General features: G+C 51.2%; 1 protein-coding gene across 1 annotated transcript; it reads right to left on the reverse strand.

Moving 5' to 3' along the window:
* Window positions 1–174: 174 nt before the first annotated feature.
* TLE6 (TLE family member 6, subcortical maternal complex member) lies at window positions 175–12120 on the reverse strand. Its single transcript, XM_020895276.2, has 18 exons — window positions 12056–12120; window positions 11671–11793; window positions 11399–11484; window positions 10823–10896; window positions 10378–10423; window positions 8596–8637; window positions 4281–4343; window positions 3896–4190; window positions 3761–3783; window positions 3416–3476; window positions 3232–3335; window positions 3099–3136; window positions 2505–2757; window positions 2166–2416; window positions 1596–1737; window positions 1043–1193; window positions 505–581; window positions 175–333 (listed from the first exon to the last, which is right to left on the reverse strand). Exons 3-18 carry the CDS (start codon window positions 11399–11401, stop codon window positions 229–231), a joined length of 1728 nt encoding a protein of 575 aa, XP_020750935.1. The 5' UTR covers window positions 11402–11484; window positions 11671–11793; window positions 12056–12120; the 3' UTR covers window positions 175–228.
* Between the last annotated feature and the right edge of the window lie 10230 nt (window positions 12121–22350).

A 22350-nucleotide genomic window follows, 5' to 3' on the forward strand; every position in this document is an offset into this window, starting at 1 on the left:
CAGGGGGCTCCATGTCCAGTTCTCTTGATGGCAGAGGTCAGCGGCTCTGACCCGACTCTCAGGAGAGGTGGACTCAAATGTAGAGACCTGGGCTGGACAAAGTCCCTTCAAACCTATCACGAGGTGCCAGGGGACAGGACACAGCACTAGAGCAATGCTTTTTCCAATTGCTTTATTACATGTGACAAAGATCACTCATCGTGCGAGCCCACCCACCCTGTCGAGCCCTCAGTATGTGAGCTGGTACACCGAGGCATGGTCCCTGGACCCTGTGACGATCAGGTGGCTGCTGGGGGACACGTCACAGCACATGACAGAGGATCTCTCGGGCACCTGGGAGGGTTGGGGGGCAGAGCGAGGGACTCACCCATTCTTGTTCTTAACATCTGCCCATCCATTCAAACGTGGTCCCTTTTGGTGGGGGGCCTCTGCATTTGGACCCCTAGGCTTGGTCCCCGAGCACCCAGGACACACACACGCCACCCCCCCGCCCTACCCTTGTACCTGGACTGCCATGGTCCCTGTGGGCATGCTGAAGATGCTAACCAGGTTGTCTGTTCCCACACTCACCCACCACTGGCCTGGGAAGAGGCAGAGGGGGGCCCAGTCACAGAGAAAGCTGGCAGCTGAGGACTGGTCTCCTGGGGATCTGGGAACTGGACCCCCTCACACCTCCCTGAGTGAGCCCCTGCAGATAACAGCTCTCAGGGGAGTTCCTGCCGATGAAGGGCATGGTCAGGGGGGTTGGTCAGGAAGGGTCAGAAAGGGCTGAGCAGACTTTCCTGGTGGTCCAGGGGTTAACACTCCATGCTCCCAATGCAGGGGCCCCAGGTTCGATCCCTGGTCAGGGAACTAGATCCCACATGCGGCAGCTAAAGATCCTTCATGCCGCAACTAAGACCCAGTGCAATCAAATACATAAATATTAAAAAAAGAGAAGAAAGGGCTGGGTGGAGTGGGTCTTAGTGAGGCAGGGCCCTGTGGGAGGCTGAGGATCGCTGGGGACCCCGGGGGACTCCCCAGTCCCTTCCTGGCCACTCACCCACAGGGGAGAACTTGAGTCCAAGGATGGTGCCGTCCTTATACCCCACCATGCGCTTCTGGCCCCCGAGGCTGGGCTGCAGCCACTGCTGGCCATTGGCCGTGCCCACCAGCACCCAGTCCTCGTGGGGGCTAGGGGACAGGCTCATTATCTGGGGAGAAGACAGCAAGGAAAACATTGGTCAGGTCCAAGCCAGGTCAAGAGGTGGCAGGAGCCCAGGAACCCACACTGGGGGCCTGCCTGCTTCCTGGCTGGGAGGCACCAACAAGCAACTTCACATTTCCAGCCTAGTTTGGCTCATCTACAAAATGAGTGTGGTCCTCTCTACCTTACCAGATTATCACAGAGACTCAAAACATGATCCCTTGATACAGAGTACAAAAGCATACAATGTTATCTGGGCAATGGAGGGGGATGTAGCTAAGGAACCCTCTCTTCACAGCATCATGGAGACTTGAGGTCCCACTCCCCCTACCCTTCCCCCAGCATCAACCTCCTTCAGTCCCAGGCCCAGCTGCTACCTGACCAAGCAGGCCCCATCCAAGCTGCACACCTGAGATTCAAACTGGTATTCTTGGGGCTCCCCAGTAGCCCTCAGATCCCAGCACCGCAGGCAGGCATCCAGACCCCCTGTCCAGACGTGCTGGTCTTTAACAGCAATGCTCTTGGCACCGTTCGGATGTCCCGGCAGGTCCCTGGCCCAGGAGAGGCATAGGCAGGGAGGTCAGAGCTGAGACTTTAAGCTCTGCGCCCCCAGGAACACCCAATCACATTCCCCAGGGGTGAGTCTAAGCCTCAGGGGACCATGTCTGGGGACATCTGTGCTCCTAGCATTGAGTGGGTGGGGGCTGGGATGCTGCTCAGCACCCCACAGGGCCTGGCACAGCTCCCCAACTGGAAATTATGTCGCCCAATCACATCGGGGTGATAGATGGGGAAACCAACGCAGACAAGAAGTCCCACAATGTGGCTTCAAACAAACAGCCCAGCTGTGACATGAACCCAGGTCTTCAACTCTCCAGTGTTAAGAGTTCCCAAAGGAAAGGGGCTTTTGCCTTGAAACTGCTGGGTTCCTGCTCAGGGGCCAGGCCAAGACAGAAAGGGGCTCTCCCCCGGGCCACACCTGACCACACTCCAGTCCCGCAGGTCCCAGATCCTGACGCTGCCATTGGTGAAGCCAGCAAAGGCCAGGCTGTCCTCAGAGCTGGCAGCCAGGGCCTGGCAGGTGAGGCCCGCGCAGGGCAGTTCGGCTGTCACGTGCAGGGAAGGCGCCGTCAGGTCCCACAGGCTCACGCCCGCCAGGTTGTGGCCGCCCGCGAGCAGGGCCGTGCTGTCTGAGAAGAGCAGGCAGGTGCGCAGGTAGGCCCCTGGGGTCTGGGGTGGGCAGAGCCTGAAGTGAGCTTCCGCCCCTGCAGGGGCCGAGGCACTCCCAGTTCCCACCAGCCCCGCCCAGAGCCCTCACCTTTACTCTCAGGAAGCTCTCTGGAAACCTGGCCTTCGTCACCTGGCCCACCAGGCTCCACACCTTGACGCCACCCCTGCCGCAGGTGAAGGCGTGCCGGGTGAAGCTGCTGATGGCCGTGGCCAGCACGGGCTCCCCGTGTTCTAGTCTCTGCATCTTCTCCACTCTGTGTGGGACGGCCAGCTTCCTGGACTGCCAGGGCAAGGCATCAGGCCTATTCCATGTGTTTTCAAAGTCCTCGGGGTCCCAGCATCTTGAGAGAGAAGGCTTCAGAGTCAGCAGCCTGCCTGAGAGCGTCTCTGCCTGGAGTAGGGCACCTGGCAAGCCCCAAAGTGGCTTCCTTCCTTTTTAGGTTCGGGGATTCTCTCAAGCTTCACTTCACCACACTCTACATCCTCCAAGTATTATCTGTCTCCTGTTATGGAACACTGCTCCCCTCTACCCAGAATGCTTTGTCCTATCCCAAACTCCTACTCATCCTTCAAGGCCCTTTTTTTTTTTCCCAAGGGGCATTTTGCCCCTTCCTCCAGGAAGTCTTCTCACCCCTACATCTGGGCTCCCCTCGCCTCAGACCACAGGTTGGAACATACTTACATGGGCTTCAGAAATTGATAGGTCTTCCTGGCAAGCTCCTGTGGGTGAATGAGGTCACACCTGAGCCACATCCCCCTCCTGTCTTGACCGCCTCCCCCCCCAGCTTTTGTGTGGAGTGCAAGGTCTTACTTACCTGGGCCATGTGGGAGGACATCCCCTGTCCTATAGCACCCAGGCCTGGGCTTCCCTCTCGGGAGCCCTCAGAGGAACTGGGGGAGGGCGTGGGTGGGAGGAAAACTGGGCAGAGACAAGAGTGAATCAGTGGCGGGTGTGCCCCCTCCCCCCCAGGGCAGACTGCCCTCCTTCCCCTGGATTACCCAGAGTGTCTTTGGGAAGCACTTTCACTCCCAAGTATCGTGGTCCCGGCTCCTGGCTCTCCTGCCCATGGGAATTGGGGAAATCAGTTCAGACCAAAGGATGTGCCAGGGTTGGTCTGAGAAGCAGAACACGGTGGGAGGGCCCAGAGAGTGTGGACAAGATGCTCCAGCTGCCAGCAGTCCCATCCTTCCGTTGAGGCTGAGCTGCAGGTATTCTCTGAGGGTCTCCAGGGAGTAAGGGGGGGGGGGGGCAGGCCAATCCCACAGGAACCCAGAGGTCCCTACCAGGGGGCTCACTCAGGACAAAGCCCACTCCTCTGGGTAGTAAGGATTCCGGTTACTTACATGGTCTGGTGTCTGGTCTGTTGCTATGATGACAAGAAGGGATAAGGGAGAGAAGGCAGGGCAACCAAGTTCAATGGATGCTGCCTCTCCACGTGGCCTGAGCCCCCCAGTCTCCACACCCCCAGGGAGACTCACTCCTGTGTCTCGGGCGCTCCCCCTGGTCCTGGGTCCCAGCAAAAATCTCCCAGAGCTGCTCCGTCAGAATATCCTGTGAAAACCGGGGCTCTGAGTCCCAGCACGGCTGCGTGTCTCGCTTGCGGACTGTGTCACTGTCCACTCGGGGGGATCGCTGGAACCAGTCGGATGACCTCATGACCAGTACGTCTTCGAAGTCTAGATCCTGGAGACCGGAGGTCTGTGGGGGTGTGGCCCCTGGGTGCTGGGGGTCCTGGCTGGGTTGCTCACTGAGGGAGGCCTGGCTCCCTTGGTTCTGGAAGTGCAGGGTCGTGGGTGAGGGGCACAAGGATGCACCATTTGCCCTGAGCCCATCCCCACCCTCCTGGAGCACCCAGGAACCTACCTCCCCCAGCTGGAAGCCTAGGGATTGGCTGCAGGTCTCCACCATCTGTAGGAAGTTTTCTGCCTGGAGGCGAGAAGGTCATCCTATTAAAGCTTCATTAAAGGACAGCCCTGGGGGACCTCCCTGGTGGTCCGGTGGCTAAGACTCCACACTCCCAATGCAAGGGTTCGATCCCTGATCAGGGAACTAGATCCCACATGCTGCAAGAGTTCAAATGCCGCAGCTCAAGATCCAGCATGCTGCAACCAGTCAACCCTAAAGGAAATCAACCTGAATATTCATTGGAAGGACTGATGCTGAAGATGAAGCTCCAGTAGTTTGGCCATCTGGTGTGAAGAGCCGACTCATTGGAAAAGACCCTGATGCTGGGAAAGACTGAAGGCAGGAGGAGAAAGAACGACAGAGGATGAGATGGTTGGATGGCATCACCATCTCAATGGATGTGAGTTTGAACAAACTCCAGTAGACAGTGAAAGACAGGGAAGCCTGGTGTGCTGCAGTCCATGGGGTTGCAAAGAGTCAGACACGACTGAGCGACTGAAGACCAACAACAAATGCTGCAACCAAGATTGAAAATCCCATGAGCTGCAACTAGGACCCAGTGCAGTCAAATAATTAAAAAAAAAAAACACAAAAAAAACCTTGAGGACAAACCTGTTCCAACAAGCCAGTTTCCTCATGGGCAATATGGGGTATACCACCTCCCTTGAACATTTTTGGGTGGATTTGTGGTCATCCAGCAAAAACCAAGCTCTTGGTACCCAGAAGGTAACCATGGCCGCGGGTGACAAAAACCGAGCCCTAACGACCAGTCACCACTCTAAGATGGTCAGGTCATCAAGCTCATATTTTCTTGGGCCTGGATACCATTCCCACTTAAAATGGCTTCAAGAAGCAAAGCCCTGTTACCCAGGTTCCCCCCGTGTGGGGATGACATTTGAATATGCTGAAATGTTGCAAAGATCCTAAGAAATCAATGGTTTCCTCTTCAGGAGCAGGGCTGGCAAGAGGGCAGCCAGGGAACCTGGTGGGAGGGTCACTTATTTACCAGTTAAAGTGGTGCCAAGGCTTCTCTGATGGTCCAGTGGCTAAGTCTCTGTGCTCCCAATCCAGGGGGCCTGGGTTCAATCCCTGGTCAGGGAACTAGATCCCACATGCCACAAGTAAGACCCCGGTGCAGCCAAATAAATATTTTAAAAAATAAAAGTTGAGCAATGTGACTGCTACCGATTCCAGGTTTAAGTCAACAGTTTCTGTGGTCACGGAAGGCTCCCTAAATTTTCTTTCTCCCTCCCAGCAGGTTGTCCATCTGTTCCTTTAGGACAGGCTCCCTCCTATGGCATGTCCTACTGCTTTTCTCCACAAAGCTTTTCTGGCCCAAGTACTAGAATCGATTTTAACCTCTCCTTCCTTGAGACTGTGCTGCCCTGCACAGACTGGCTGCAGGTGGCTATTTAAATATAAAGTTAAGTATAATTAAAAATGCAGGCACTTCTTGGTGGTCCAGAGGTTACAGGTTCTATCCCTAGTCAGGGAACTAAGATCACACATGAAGTAAGACGTGGTCAAAAAAAAAAAAAAAAAATGCAACCCTGAGGCCCACTGGCCACATCCAAGGGCTCAAGAACCAAGGACAGGGATTTTCCCAGTGGACCAGTGGCTAAGACTCCAAGTTCTCAATGCAAGGGGTCTGGGTTTCATCCCTGGTCAGGGAACTAGATCCTACATGCCTCAACTAAGACCTGGTACAATCAAATAAATAAAAAGAACCAAGAACCAAGCTCCTACAATGTTCCTGGCCTCCAGCCGAGGACACAAACCATCCAAGACAGGAAGCCCCCCTACAGTACTGCCAGGAATTCGCTGTGGAGACCCACCTTCTCGGGCTGATAAGAGGTTCTGTGAGAATGTGTGTATATGCAGCTATATTTAGTCCAGGAAGACTAAATATAGTGATATTAAGAATATTCTAGACCTGCCTAAGGTTGAGTCCTGGACATGTGGATGGTGCCACTTGATTGCCAACTAAAATGTAAATAGCCACACGTGTCCCATGTCTACTGCAGAGGAGGATACGGGTTCAGTCTTTGGCCTGTGGCTTTGGAGGCAGTGCCCATGGGCCTTACCAATGCACATGCCTCTTCTCCGGATACCAAGATGCTGTTTGGTCCAGGGTGAATTCCGAAATTCTGGGGAAATGTTCTGACTCACAGAAAGAAATAACTGCTAAGGAATGTGGGGTGAGTGCTGACTGTGGCTCTCAGTTCTGTTGAACGGGTACCACTGAGGTTCCCATCCTGCAGATGAGAAAACGAGGCTCAGAGCCCCAAAGTCAGGATATGCGGTGGCTGGGCTGTGTTTACCTGTCCCCACTTGCAGCCTAGTCCCATCTCCTGCCTGTCACTGGGGCGGACAGGATGGGGGAGGGAGAGGCTGGGGTGAGGACCCCCTCCCCAAGCCCTCGTAGCTCCAGGCGGCTGCTTCCTAGGGCAGCCAGAGATGGATTCCCCAGCTGGGCCTCCCAGCAGCACAAGGCCCAGGGGAGCCTTCCCCAATTCGCCCTGGCTCGTTAATGCGCAATTTACTGGCACTTTAATGCACTCAGCATGAAAAGTGCTGCTCCCTCCTGCCTGCGAGCTGGCCCTCCCTGGGGAGAGCTGTGTGCAGGCGGGCTGGGGAGCTAGGGGCCCTGCTGCTGCTGCTCGGGATTTTAAATGCGCATTGAGGGAAGCTGGTAGAGGAGGGACAGAAAACAGGGGAGGGGGCGGTGGTCTGTGCAGAACCACGAGTAAGCATTACCTGGGGCTCTCTGTGGGGGGAGGGCTGCTTGGTGGAGACCCTCTGGGATCCTCATCAGACCCTTCGATGCTCAGCACCTGCTATGAATTTCCTCCTCCCAACACATTCCACTCTGCCTGTTTCTCACCAACAAACCTTCCCAGTGACCAGCCTCCCACACATGGATAGTCCTAACTGGACCCCAACTCATGTCCCTCCTCCCCGCAGCGGGCACCAGAGGGTGCTGGTGAGCATCTGAGTCAGGGCCTGCCCTGTCCTCTGCCCACAGCCCTCCAGGGCTCCCACCTTCGGGAGAGCAAAAACCCAAGTCCTCCTGCAGCCCCCAAGGCCCTGCACGACCTGCCCCATCTCCTCCCTCCCTCCTCTCCTTCCTCTTTCCCCTTGGCTCACTCTGCTCCAGCCACAGGCCCTCCTGGTTCCTCCAACACGTCAGGGCCAGGAACAGTCCTGCCTCAGGGCCTTTGCACAGGCTGTGCCCTCTGCCAGGTCTACTACTCATTCCAGACATCTATCCTCCCTCCTTCTCTGATCTCCTTCAAGAGTTTGCTCAAATGTCACAGAATCTTCCTTGACCACCCTGAACTGTAACCCACTGCCACCTTGGTACCCCCCTCCCTCCACATCCCCTTGAGGCTGCTCAATTCCGCCTCCCACCATGCCCAGTCCTCACCACCTGACACTTCTGTTTACCAAGCTCCTCTCACCCCAAGGGCAGCGGTTTGTCTGTGTTCTCTTTTGCTATTTCCCTGGCGCCTACAACCGTACTTGGCAAGGAGGTGATGGATAAATATCTGTTGAATGAATAACCGTGTTCTGCTTGCTTCCTGGCCCCTCCTCCTCCACTCTGCTCTACTCTGGATCTGTCTTTCCCTGTTCCCTGAGCTTCTCACCCCAGGCTCTGCTAAGTCGCAGACACAGCCCTGGCCCTCCGCCAGTCACATGTGGCACAGGCGGAAAAGTCCTGACAGTGCCCAGGAGAAAGGAGCCAGGTGGTGGGAGGACAGGCAGGGTGGAAGCTGTGCTTCAGCCTGGGCAAGGCGCCCCAAGTGGGAGGAGGGGAGGCCTGGTGCAGGCCTGCTCTCCCCAGCCAATGTGAGCCAGGCCGTTGAGAACCTCAGATACATGGAGACTGCATTTGGCTGTGCCTGGCACATAATGGCCCCTTCCCAGCAGAAGTAACTGACCTATGAAGTGCTGACAGGCCCTTGGCCTTCTCTAGCCCCAAGGGGATTGGGAGCAGGCCCAGAAGGAAGAGGCACAGGATCGGAGATGCACTCCTGAGATGTGGGGCTACCTCATATCCTGGGGTTCCACTTCAGGCCCTACGCCCTCTATCTGCAGCCCTCCTACCTCCCAGGGGGCAGGGGGAAGCCCAAGTCTTTCCCTGCAGCCTGCTAGGGCATGTACCACCTGACCTGTCCCTCCCTGCCCTCCCCTCTTCCCTCTGTCCCCCTTTTTCCTGCTGTGCAAGGAGGGCAGCCCTCCCTCGCCACCCAAGCTCCCATCACTCATTCACCTGCTTGAGATGCTCCTGGATCCCCTGCTGGATTTTCAGGACCTGCAAAGAACACCAGCAATCACATGAGGAGGCGGTCGACGGACATGAGCAAGAATGCAAGACTTAATGCTGTGCGGCCCTCTCCCCAGTTGTGTGACCCTGGACAAGTTGTGATACCTCCCTGGTCTCTGCTCTCATCAAATGGGATATGGCCAACCATACTCAGAGTGGGAGGTAATTAGGGAGACCCCTGGCAGTCATGCTTTCAAACTGTGGTGCTGAAGAAGACTCTTCAGAGTCCCTTGGACTGCAAAGTAGATCAAACCAGTCAATACCAAAGGAAATCAACCCTGAATACTCATTGGAAGGACTGATGTTGAAACTGAAGCTACAATACTTTGGCCACCTGATGCAAAGAGCCAACTCATTGGAAAAGACTCTGATACCAGGAAAGATTGAGGGCAGGAGGAGAAGTGGGCAACAGAGGATAAGATGGTTGGATGGCATCACCACTTAGTGGACATGAGTTTGAGCAAGCTCCAGAGATAGCGGAGGACAGGGAAGCCTGGCATGCTGCAGTCCATGGTGTCGCAAAGTGTCAGACATGACTGAGTGACTGAACAACAACCGACTGTCATTCTAGGTATGAAGAGAAGATCAAAGGGGGCTGTGACCTGCCCTGTCCCCTCCCTGCCCTCTCCGCCTCCTTCTTTCCCCCTCACTCGCTGCTCCAGCCACATGGGCCTCCTCACTGTTCCTCCAACAACAGGCACAGTCCTTCCCCAGGGCCTCTGCACATGCTATGCCTGCTGCCTGAAACAACCTTCCCTGTTCTCTCTAGGGTGACAGAAACTCCCTATCTTTGATGTCTCGCTGAGCACGTCACTTCCTCCAAGAAGCCCTTCCTGACTACCTGAGCTCAAAACCCTGACTCATTTTCACCCCTTCACCTTCTATTTTCTTTTAAGCACTTACATTTTTGTGAAATCTTGCTTCTCTAGTTACATATTTGTCTCCCTCCTCCCTCTAGAGCTGCTCGGTCCAATGAGGGTGCCACCAGTCAAATAAGGCTCTTTAACTTTAAATCAATGAAAATTCAACTCCTTACAGGAGCACAGTAGCCACGTAGGGCTGGTGGGTGCCATACTGGACCCTGTTGATAGAGAACATTCCTAACATCATGGAAAATTCCAGAAGACAGCACACACTGGAACATAAACTCCTGAAGGGCAGAAACTCTAGTCATATGCTGTATACTAACTGACCAACTGTGGCCTGAAGAAACATCTCCGTAATTTAAATTTGGAATTGCTTGTTTTCACAGCGAGGTTTTTATTAATTAAGAAAAACGCACATGGGCTTCCCTGGTGGTTCAGCGGTAGCATGGGTTCAGTTCCTGGCCAGGGAAGATCCCACATGCCTCAGAGCATCTGAGCCAGGCGCCACAGCTCTGAGCCTGTGCTCTAGAGCCTGAAAGCCACAACTACTGAGTCCCATGCTCTGCAATGAGAAGCCCTCAACCCCAACTAGAGAGTAGCCCCCACTCACCACAACTAAGGAAAGCCTGAGAACAGCAACAAATACCCAGCATAGCCAAAAATAAAAAATAAAAATAAAAGTGTCTATGACTGAATTCCATTTAAAAGAAGAAAAACACATGAAGCTGGGGCTCAGTGGGTTCTTTGCATTGCCTAAAGCAAGCAAAATAGAGAAGGTGTCCCCTAACCCAGATTATGAGACTAAACACAACAGCCTTTCCAGGTGGCTCCAGACGGGCTGACAGGTGGGGGTGGGGCTCACCAAGCCGTAAGCGAGGTCCACCTGCGTCGTCAAGTGAGTGGGTAACCTGCCAGGGAAGACAGACCTGCTGGAAGTGGAGGCCTCAAGACCATTCCCCAGAATGTGCCCTGCCTTCAGTCCCCCAGCAGGGCAGTTCCATTAAGGGAGCTAGTCCCTTCCACGTGCCACACTAAAAGCAGTGTCAAGATGAACATGATTTTAATGCAGTATTTTACAAAATATAATTGAATGAGAGCAAATTCATACTGAACCACACACAGTCAAAAATTGAAATGAAAGCCAGGATTGGTATTACTGGTTTTCCTTTCCTTTTGCGTCACCCTCCAACATGGTCGCCGCCCACACTGGTCCTGTATTTTGGGCCATGGAGACAAAGTTGGGGTTCTTTCCCTCTATGGGACTTCCGGCCACAGTGGTGCCTCCAGACCCCAGGGATTGTCCTCACCTGGGGAAGTGCTGCTTGAGCTGATCCAGGGCGTCCTGATAGTTTCGGGCTGGAAGGTTGGCCTGAGGATGCTCCTGGAGAAGTCAAAGTGGGGGATGAACAAAACCCACAGATGGCCAGTATACTTGCTGTCTGGTCATCAGCCCCCAAGAGGGTGGGGCAGGACCTCCTGAGACCTGAAGGTCATGTGCTCTCTCTCCATTATTACTTAAGTACCCACACGGTATCTTCCATCTTGATTCTTGGCCTAAAGTTGAAAATATTTACTTTCTGGCCTGTTACGGAAGCTTGCCGACCCCTGGCCTAAACTGTTAGAAGTGGTTTTCTCTGGGAAGTAATGGGGTCGGGGGCAGGAAAGGGGAAGGGACTTTTGCTTGTAAAATATTAACTGAATAAATGATGTAGCCAGGTGTTTATCACCTGGGTGATAAAATGTTTAATTTTAAAACGAAAGTGCCTTAAAGTATGATGGCTTTGTATCCCCAGCTTAAAGGCCAGCCCATGTCCCTCCCTTAGGAGCAGGAGAGCAGCCCAGCTGTTACCTCCTCGCCCCTCCCCTCAGGGATAATGCCTCACCATGTTTTGAGGGTGCCCGTGGGGGCTGAGACGACCCCAAGAGGTCACTCTTCAGGCTGCAGTAACAAGGACTTTAGCCAGGGACTCTAAAATTAACAGGGAGATTACAGATCCTGAGCACAGAAGGCTGATCGGGAACAGAGACACAACCAGCTGCACCCCACCCTTGGCCCACCTTGATCCTCCCTCTAGGGCTGAGTCCTGGGCCTCCGACCCCTCCCTGACTGCCAGTACCCCACTGCATTCTCTACATCCGATGTTCATTCATTCACCTCTCTCTGCGGCTTCCAGCTGTGTTGATTCCTGGTGGGGAGCCCCCTGGGGCTTCACTCTACGAGGTGGGGGCACAGAGTATGGTGCCAAACACATACACTTCCTTCTAGGAGCAGTGAGGGCTGGAGGAAACCCAGAGAAAGATATCAAAGCTCAAACTTAATTTTGAGACAATTTCCTAAAGCACCGGAGAACATCATTTGGAAAGGGGTTTTGAAGGATGAATAAGAGTTGGCCAGGTGAATTAGAAATTTCTCAGGAAGAAAGAGACCTAATCAGTCCTGTGGCACTAAACTCCTTTACTTCTGCTCCTCAGCACCCTTCTAGCCCCCTCCCCAGCCCAGGGATCCTGGGGTCTGCCAAGAGATCCAAAGGCCTTCCCACCTCTTTTAGGATGGTGGCCCAGAAGGAAGCCGCCAGGGTCAGCCAAGTTCAGGCGGACAGGAAGCACCCCCCCACCCCCACCCCGGAGGCCAATTGACCCATCGGGCCCCACCCCGCCCCGCCCCGCCCCCGCCCCTGCCCGCCCCGGCCCCGCCCCGCCGCCACCTGCACCACGAAGCCGGTCAATGAACTAGCAGCAGCTGCACGTGGGATCGGGCTCCGCAGGCGGCCGCCGGCGGCGCTGACCAATCGTAAGGGCGCTTACCCACGTGGGCCGCGACTCCCATATATGATTGGTCGGCTCTCCCCAGCCGCCGGACGGGCTGTCAATCAGCGCTCCCGGCGCCTACGCTTAACCCTTGCGGTCCCGAGGCTGGGAAGGGCAGCGTGTAGAGTTGTAAGCAATTTGGGGTCCCGGCAGGGATGAGGATATTTAGTTAAAGCAAGGGGCTTGGGGTCGCAAGGTGCAGCTTGAGGAGAGACTGGGAGGTGTGTATTCTCCTTGTTTTGTGAGAAGCCTCGTTAATTTTTCGTCCTGCCCTGGAGCGGCTCCTGGCTGAGGGTGGGGCGGGGAATGGAAGCGCTCTCACTCCTGATCCTTAGATATGGACTAAGCACCTTCTCCTCAGTATTAAATAACGTGCATTGCAAACGAAGCTTCGGTCCCCTTTCTTGGGGAAAATTCAAAGGCTCCCTTTTATCCAGCCTCCTAGGAGGCAAGCTTGGGGCTGTGCATTTTATCAGCGAATTTTCCCAGCAGCCCTCCAAGCCCCGGGACTGAGGCTCAGAGAAATCGGAGAACTAAAGGCAGGATACTGCGAAGGCCTTGAAACTGGTACACTTTTCCAGGTTCAAGGCCAAGGGGGGAAGCCTAGTTCTACTCTAGGCTTGGGGTGACCTCAAAGATAAGGGTGGAGTGTGTGTGGAGAGGTTCAGGAGTCCTGTTTTTGTTGTGAAATGACCTGCTTGAGATGGGAAGTGGCCAGTGCAGAGTGTGGGAGTGAGAGGTCGAGTTTGTACCCTCCCCAGAACCTGGCTGTTCCCTCCTGGGCTGTTCCCCCCGGCTGGATACTTCACCTTCAACTCTAGCTCAGAGGTCACCAGTTCAGGGAAGGCATCCATCCCCTGGACTCAGTTCTTATTTTTCTCCAAATCTGGTTTATATTGAAGCTAATCTTGTAATCTCCGTAGCCCTAAACCCTGCTGTGTTCAAAACTCACACAATGCTGATTCTCCTACATGTTTGCACCTGGCCACAGGCACTGGGGCGGGGGAGAGGGGGCCGCGGGAGTGGTGGTGAAGGGGGGCGGGAGTAGGCAGGTTTGCGATTCACACAAACCAGAGAAATCTCCTTCCCCACCAAAGTCCGAGCTTTGTCGTGGAGAGGGGGTGGACGTGGAAGGGAAACGGGTGACTGAGGGTTCAGATCCTAGGACGGTAGCCCCCAGAGGTTATGATGTAAACACACAATTCGGGTTCTGTGGCTTGTTTGTGAAGGACAAAGTGAGAGCTGCCATGTATAAGCCTCAAATACAGGTTTTTGCCCACCATCCCTCCACTGGCCCATAATTGAAGTGTATTTTATTTATGGTCCAGCCTGCTAATTGCCTCCCTCTGCGTGCTCCACTCCTCTCCGTGGTTGTAGAGGGTCAGCCGGACACACCAGTTTATTATCCTGGGCTGTCTTGTCTCCCACGATATCCACTGGTTACCTGCGGTTATTTAAATGAAAATGAATTAAAACGAAATAAAATTTCAAACTCGGTTCCTCTGGGGCCACAGGCTGAATCAATGTCAACTGCTCAGTAGCCGCACCTGGCTGGGGACGTGGCTGCCCTGCAGATCTATAACACTCCCATCGTCTTAGAAAGTTCCGCTGGTTAGTGCAGGTCTGAGATTCTCTTTAATTTTGATTTTCTATTGGAGCATAGAAAATCTCCAGTATTGGGGCTTGCCAGGTGGCGTTAGTGCTTAAGAACCTGCCTGCCAATTCAGAAGACATGAGTTCAATCCCTGGGTGGGGAAGATCCTCTGGAGAAGGAAATGGCAATGCACTCCAGTATTCTTACTTGGCAAATCCCACGGACAGAGGAGCCTCATGGGCTATAGTCCATGGGGTTGCAAAGAGTTGGATGTGACTAAGTGACTAGGCACATAATTGATTTACAGTGTCGTGTTCAGTTCAGTCGCTCAGTTGTGTCTGACTCTTTGTGACCCCATGGACTGCAGCACGCCAGGCTTCCCTGTCCATCACCAACTCCCAGAGCTTACTCAAATTCATGTCCACTGAGTTGGTGATGTCATCCAACCATCTCATCCTCTGTTGTCCTCTTTTCCTCCTGCCTTCAGTATTTCCCAGCATCAAGGTCTTTTCCAATGAGTCAGTTCTTCATATCAGGTGGCCAAAGTATTGGAGCTTCAGCATCAATCCTTCCAATGAATAGTCAGGATTGAATTCTTTTAGGATTGACTGGTTTGATCTCCTTTAGGTCCAGGGGACTCTCAAGAGTCTTCTCCAACACCACAGTTCAAAAGAATCAATTCTTCAGCACTCAGCTCTCTTCATGATACAACTCTCACATCCATACATGACTACTGGGAAAACCATAGCTTTGACTAGACGGACCTTTGTCGGCAAAGTAATGTCTCTGTTTTTTAATACGCTGTCTAGGTTGGCCAAAGCTGCAGTCACCATCTGTAGTGATTTTGGAGCCCAAGAAAATAAAGTCTGTCACTGTTTCCATTGTTTCCCCATCTATTTGCTATGAAGTGATGGGACCGGATACCTTGATCTTAGTTTTCTGAATGTTGAGTTTTAAGCCAGCTTTTTCACTCTCTTCTTTCACTTTCATCAAGAGGCTCTTTAGTTCCTTGCTAAGTATTTAATTTACTAAATATTGTGTTAGTTTCATAGAACTGAAGTTCTTAAAAAAAAGAAAAGAGAAATTCCTGGGACTTCTCTGGTGGTCCATCAGTTAAGACTTCACACTCCTGATGCAGAGGGCCTGGGTCTGATCCCTGGTCAGGGAACTAGATCCCACATGCTGCAACTAAGAGATTGCATGCCACAACTAAAAAAATCCCAAGTGCCACAACTAAGACCCAGCATAGCCCAAGAAATATTTTTTAAAAGAGAAGTTCCTAAAAAAATAAATTTTTTTTTTTTTTTTAAAGAGAAGATCCTAGGTCCATGTAGAATTGGGAGGCATTTATAGCAGCACTTCTATCCTCACCCGTGGAAAGCCCCCTGCACCCGTAGCTGGGGTCATGGTGGGCCCTTTGGCTGGTGTGGGCTCACCCCTTCATCTTCCTTTTACTGTTCTCACTTGCTCCAGCCTGTCTGACAGGCATACAACCTCCTTGAGCCCTCAGGAAAGGGACAGATGACACAGCAGTGAGGAGGGAAGGAAGCAAAGATTTCCTTCTTGGCTCTCGAGTTGCTATGATTTACTTTGGAAAACCAAAGACTGATGAACATTTTCGAGAAAGCAGGCTTGCATTTCCAAAACTTTGGAATTCCCTGGGCCTGGGAGATCTCCAGCCTGGCTGCCCAGAGGCCCCAGCGTCAGCTGGGTTGGGTGCGGACACAACAGAAGGCTCTAGAGAGAGGCCAGGGTGGAGTGACCAGAGGAAGGTGGTGACAGGTTTCAACCCCCACTCCCCCATGTTCTCTCTGCTATTCCCAGAACCTCCCAGAGGGCCATGTGGGCCAGAGACAATGGCCAAGTGACCGGAGCAGGTAGAAGGGCCTTTGCATCCAGGCAACAGACGAAGGACCAAGAAGCATCAGAACAGGGACCATCCTGAGTCACTGACTGGGCTAGGATCTGCTCATAGCCCCATGTGCCCAGCTGGCCCCGTTCTCAGCCACCACAGTTCAGTTTAGTCACTCAGTCGTGTCCGACTCTTTGCAACTCCATGAATCGCAGCACACCAGGCCTCCCTGTCCATCACCAACTCCCGAAGTTTACTCAAACTCATGCCCATCGAGTCGGTGATGCCATCCAGCTATTTCATCCTCTGTCGTCCCCTTCTCCTCCTGCCCCCAATCTCTCCAAGCATCAGGGTCTTTTCCAATGAGTCAACTCTTCGCATGAGGTGGCCAAAGTATTGGAGTTTCAGCTTCAGCATCAGTCCTTCCAATAAACACCCAGGACTGATCTTCTTTAGGATGGACTGGTTGGATCTCCTTGCAGTCCAAGGGACTCTCAAGAGTCTTCTCCAACACCATAGTTCAAAAGCATCAATTTTTCGGTGCTCAGCTTTCTTCACAGTCCAACTCTCACATCCATACATGACCACTGGAAAAACCATAGCCTTGACTAGATGGACCTTTGTTGGCAAAGTAATGTCTCTGCTTTTTAATATGCTATCTAGGTTGGTCATAACTTTCCTTCCAAGGAGTAAGCGTCTTTTAATTTCATGGCTGCAGTCACCATCTGCACTGATTTAGGAGCCCAAAAAAATAAAGTCTGACACTGTTCACAAGAATCCCCTTAATCTTAGCCTGGCCCCAGGAAAAGTGAATTGATCAAATTACTAAGAATTGACTGAGGTTTGGTTTGTGCCACCTGGTGGAAGGAGGTTTGTATTTGTTTCCTGGCGCTGCTGTCACCAATAACCACAAACCGGGTGGCTTAAAACAACAGAAATGTATTCTCTTGCATTCTCGAGGCCGGAAGTCCAAAATCAAGGCTTTGGCAGCCTGGGGCCCTGCTCCTTTTGCAGGCAGCAGGGGGGGTCCTTCCTGCCTCCTTCAGGCTCTGGCTTTACTGGCCTCCTGAGCGTCCTTGGTTTGTAGAAGCATCACCCCTAGAGCTCTGCCTCTGTCTTCACACAGATCTGTGTGCAAATTTCACTCTTCTTCTTTTTAGGTGGTTATTTATTTATTTCATTGCATCGGATCTTAGTTGCATCACATAGGATCTTCAATCTTAATTGTAGCATGTGGGATCTAGTTCCCTAAGCAGGGATAGAACCTGGACCCCCTGCACTGGGAATCTTAGCCACCAGACCACCAAGGAAGTCCCCAAATTTCCCTCTTTTCATAAGGACACCAGTCACTGGATTTAGGGGCCCCCTCTAGTAGGACCTCATTTTAACTAACTACATCTGCTAAGATGCTATTTTCAAACACAGTCCCATTCCCAGCTATGTGTGTGTGTGTGTGCGAGGGGGGCAGGTTAGGACTAATATCTATCTTTGTGCTTGTATGCTCAGTCGCTCAGTTGTGTCCAACTCTTTGCTACCCCATGAACTGTAGCCCACCAGACTCCTCTGTCCATGGGATTCTCCAGGCAAGAATACTGGAGTGGGTTGCCATTTCTTCCTTCAGAGGATCTTCCCCACCCAGTGATCAAACCAGCATCTCCTGCATGGGCAGGCAGGTTTTTTTTTTTTAACCATTGAACCACCAGGGAAGCCCATCAGGGAGTGTCAGTTCATCCCAATTCATATTTTGTCCTGTAAGGACCCTAACTCTGGGACTTAGTGAAGGGGTGTGATCCATGGGATGTCTCAACGTCACCTCCTTCCCCCATCACGTGCTTAAGAGACTTAGGGATCCTGCCACCTGGTGTACATTTAGGGCTCATCCGGATCAAGGCTGGTAGACTGCAGAGGGCTTCCTGGCAACCTCCCAGATGGCTAGTTGTTCATTGCCATGGCGTCATCTAAAGGCAGGTGATGACTTTATTCCAGCAAGACCCCAACCGCGTGGAGAGGCTGCAGAACACCTCCTTGCGAGTCTGGCTCACTCGCTCTATGAGGTGTAAAAGAAGAAGGCAGTCGGTAAAGGAGACCCCCCCCTCCCCAGGCGGGTTCTGAGTTGAATTTGTGGTCTCTGATACCCTCTGCTGGCAAAACTTTTTATCACAACTTCATTGAAGTGTGATTTATAAAACGTGCGTTCACCAGTTTTTCAGCATAGGGTTCCGTGATGGTTTTTAGTAAATTTGTTCGATTGGACAACAATCACCACGATCCAATTTCAGCTAATTTACCTCTTGTCCTCTTTTTTTAATTAAAAAAAATTTTTTGGGGGGCTGCACCATACAGCAAAGTGGGGGTCTGTCTGAGTCTCCTGACCAGGAATTGAAACCTAGCCCCTTGCATTGGAAGTGCAGTGTCTTAACCACTGCACCACCAGAGAAGTCCTCCCTCTTGAATTGCTCTCTCCTTTGCTCCCATCCATAGGTTTCTGTCCCTGTAGTTATCTCCTTTTCTGGAAAGATCATCTAAATGTAGTCATAAGGTTGTAATCTTTTGTGTCTGGCTTCTTTCACTGAGCATATTTTTTTAAGGTTCATCTATGTTTTTGTGTGTCCATACTTGATTCCTCTTTATGGCCTAGTGCTATTTATTCTACTGCATGAATGGACTGCTTTGTTTATCCAATCACCTGCAAATGGACATTGTTTCCAGTTTAGGGTGATCATGAGTAAAGCTGTTCTGAGCATCTGTGTGCAGGTATGTGTGTTAGAATTTGCTTTCATTTCTCTCCGGGGGATGCCTATGAGCTAGGAATGGTAGGATCAGGTGTCTACTTAACTTTTTCAGAAGCTGCCAGGCTCTTTCCAAGGTGGGTGCCCCATCTTCTTTCCCCACCAGCAGTGCCTGAAGGCCCAGTTGCTCCACATTCTCCCAGTGGGAAAAACTCTTACATTAGGGGATTCCTGGTGGTAGGAATTTTGTCCTTCTCAGAAAAGTCTCCTGGTGGCCAGATGCCAGCTTGTCCTCATCAGCCTCCAGTCTGTCCAGCTCCAGCCTTGATGTTGAAGCTCATTTCTGCCCATCTTCTGACGCTGGACACCAGAATCACAGAGTCAAATGGGTCTGGGTCCTTGTGGTGGGTGGACTCCTGACCCTTCAGTTCATCTGTTTATCCATCTTTCTATTATTTAGCATTTGGACACTTAAAAAAAAAGTTCCACAAAGAAGTACTATGATGCATTGCTTCTAAACATGAAATAAACCCATTCTTGTGTGAGTGAGTGAGTGAAGTTGCTCAGTCGTGTCCGACTATTTGTGACCCCATGGACTGTAGCCTACCACGCTCCTCCATCCATGGGATTTTTCAGGCAAGAATACTGGAGTGGGTTTCTATTTCCTTCTCCAGAGGATCTTCCCAACCCAGGGATCGAACCCAGGTCTCCCACATTGTAGGCAGACGCTTTACCATCTGAGCCACCAGGGAAGTCTATAACTTTTAATGGAGAGTTGTCTGCAATAACACTCAATCATGCATGATGCTGTAACCTGACATTGATATAATATTGTAAACCAACCAGATTTCAATTAAATATACACACAAATTAAAATGAAACAAAGAGAACCCAAAGATCTCAAATGACAAATGAACATCTTCTACTGGGTCCTCGGTGGGGTTCCTTGGAATCTGCTGTGTTATTTTTATTTTCTTAGAGTATTTACCTCCATGTCTTTGAGTCCATGTTTCTCGCTCTCTCTCTTTTTTAATATACTTTTATTTATTTTTGGCTGTGCTGGGTCTTCGTTGCTGACAGCAGGCTTTTCTCTAATTGTGAAGAGGAGGGGCTCCTCTACAGCTGTGGTGCATGGGCTTCTCATTGCCATAGCTTCTCCTGTTGCAGGACTCTACAGAGTGCTGGGCTTCAGTAGTTGTGGTTCCCTGGCTCTAGGGCACAGTATCCGTAGTTGTGGCTCATGGGCTTTGTTGCTCCTTGGCATGTGGGATCTTCCCAGATCAGGGACGGAACCTGTGTCTCCTTCATTGGCAGGCAGATTCTTTACCACTGAGGCACCAGGGAAACCCTAGTCAATAGTTCTTAAACTTGCGTGTGAGTCAGAATCACTGGTAGGGACCAGTTGTTAAAACACAGATGGCTAGCCTCTAGCATTGAAGTTTCTGGTGTAGGGCTGGAGAATCTGCACTTCTAGCCAGACCAGGGGTGGGGGTGGGGCTGATGCAGCTGGTCTGGTCATCCCATTGCAAGAATCTGTGTTCTCCATGGATTCACAGTGAGGGACATGACAATTCCACATGATGATGGAGAATGTTCCCTGTCACTGACCCAATCTGTGTGTCAATTTATCCTTTATGGAAATAAATGTGAGAAGAAAATTTGGGATGAAAAAAACAAAAAGCTTTCATGTGACTTGGGGTAGCAGCTTCATTTGGGACCCACTGTTTTCAGCACAAGTAAGCTATTATAAAATTCCTTAAAGGGGGCTTCCCTGGTGGTCCTGTGGTTAAGAATCCGTCTTGTAATGCAGGAACAGAGGTTCGACCCCTAGTCCAAGAGGATCCCGCATGTTACAGAGCCACTAAGCCTGTGTACCACAAGTAAGAGCAACTAAGTCTGCACTCTACAACCCCCCAACCACAACAACTGAGCCCATGGGCTGCAACTACTGAAACCTGAACCTCTAGAGCCCGTGCTTCGCAGGAGACACCACTGCAATGAGAAGCCTATGCACCACAACCAGAGAGTAGCCCCTGCCCCCTGCAACTATAGTAAGCCCTCATGCAGCAACGAAGACCCAGCACAGCCAAAAATAAAATAAATAAATCTTTAAAAAATAAAATTCCTTAAAGAGATTATATCACCAGTTATATTCTTGGAAAACACAGCAGTCAAACCAGAGATACAGGAAAATGAATGAAAGTTAATGATCTCAGGCAATTAAAATCATCACTCATGTTCTTTGATCACTGATTGGCTATGTTTCTAGTATGAACTAGGGCATAACTTCGTAATTTTTATTTTGATATAATTTCAAGCTTATGAAAAAGTTACAGGATCAGATGAAGAACTCTGAATATTCCCTTCACCCATTTTCCCCAATATTAATAGCTTGTCCCTTTTGCTTTATAATTTTCTCTGTGTATATATGTGTGTGTGTATGAGTGTATGTGTGTGTCAGTCGCTCAGTCGTGTCTGTCTCTTGGGACCCCACGGACTGTTGCCCACTAGGCTCCTCTGTCCATGGGATTCTCCAGGCACAAATACTGGAATGGGTTGCCATTCTCTTCTCCAGGTGATCTTCCCAACCCAAGAATTGAACCCAGATCTCTTGTATTGCAGGCAGGTTCTTTACCTCTAGCGCCACCTCAGAAGCCTATGCATATATACATACATATATAAAAATTATGCATATTTCCCCCCCTAACTCAGGAGGTACATTCTGTGCTCCTGGAACAGAGCAGAACCCGAGGGGACCCTTCCAGGACAACTGCACCCCAACAAAACAAAAAACATTTAACCTCCTAGGGTCTCCTTGAATTCCAATAATAAATTCAATCAGAGAAGAGAGAAAATGCAGAAAGAAAGGAAAACAGTCAAGCAAGACAAAATAATAACGATTTAGTCATTAAACAAAGTCAAGGACTTAAAAAAAAAGTCAAGTTCCTCAAAGGCTATAGTTAATATTCTAAGCCAGGTCCTTATAGTTGTTTTGCTCAGACTGAAACCCCCACCAGGTGGAAGAAGTTAACTGCTTGCTACTAACAAGCTGGTAGACCCCAGACTGGCTGGAATCAGAAGGCTGATGATATTGACTCCTGATTACCTCATCACCAGCCAATCAGAAGAGTGTCCACCAGTTGATTGCACATCCCCACAAATCCCCTCTCACCCTGTCTCCGAAAATCTTTCCCTGAAAATCATTGGGGAGTGAGTTCAGGTCTTTACAGCACTAGTTGCCTGGACACCTTGCTTGGTGCCTGCAATAAACGATGCCCTTTCTTTCATTATAACCTGGGTCAGTAAATTGGCTTTACTGCCAGCAGCTGAGCGGACCCAATTTGGCTGGGTAAAAGGCTTTCATCCTAAAGTACTTCGGCGTCTGTTCCCAAACATACAACTAGAAGGTTTGGCTAGTGAAAGGGCGCCCTCTTGTGGTCACAGTTTTTCTCCATTGAAAATATTCTCCGTATACCGTGAAGTTGGTCAGTCTGTTTGACTCTGCGACCCCTGGACTGTAGCCTGCCAGGCTCCTCCATCCACGGGATTCTCCAGGCAAGAATACTGGAGCGGGTTGCCATTCCCTTTTCCAGGGGATCTTCCCGACCCAGGGATCGAACCCAGGTCTCCCGTTCTGCAGGTAGACTCTCCCGTCTGAGCCACCAGGGAATCCTGTACTCTTTGTATATTGTGGACAGAAACTGTTTCATGAAAGCGCCGTGCTGTAGCTTGCCTGCTTGCTTTTTTCACAGTGGTTTTCAAAGAGCAAATCTTTAAAATTTTAATGACCAACTCGATCTTTGTGTATATTTGCCACATTTTGTATCCTACCTAAGAAATATTTGCCTAACC

This window comes from Odocoileus virginianus, chromosome 3, assembly GCF_023699985.2.
Source record: "Odocoileus virginianus isolate 20LAN1187 ecotype Illinois chromosome 3, Ovbor_1.2, whole genome shotgun sequence".
Classification (NCBI taxonomy): domain Eukaryota; kingdom Metazoa; phylum Chordata; class Mammalia; order Artiodactyla; family Cervidae; genus Odocoileus; species Odocoileus virginianus.

Bases quoted from the DNA above. Each gene is read 5' to 3' on its own strand.
- TLE6 (XM_020895276.2), bottom strand. The intron at 1,738-2,165 runs GTGTGGCCCGGG...CTCCTGGGCCAG, and splicing joins CGGGACTGGAGTGTGGTCAG to GGACCTGCCGGGACATCCGA. The intron at 582-1,042 runs GTGAGTGGCCAG...GCCTCTTCCCAG, and splicing joins ACTCAAGTTCTCCCCTGTGG to GCCAGTGGTGGGTGAGTGTG.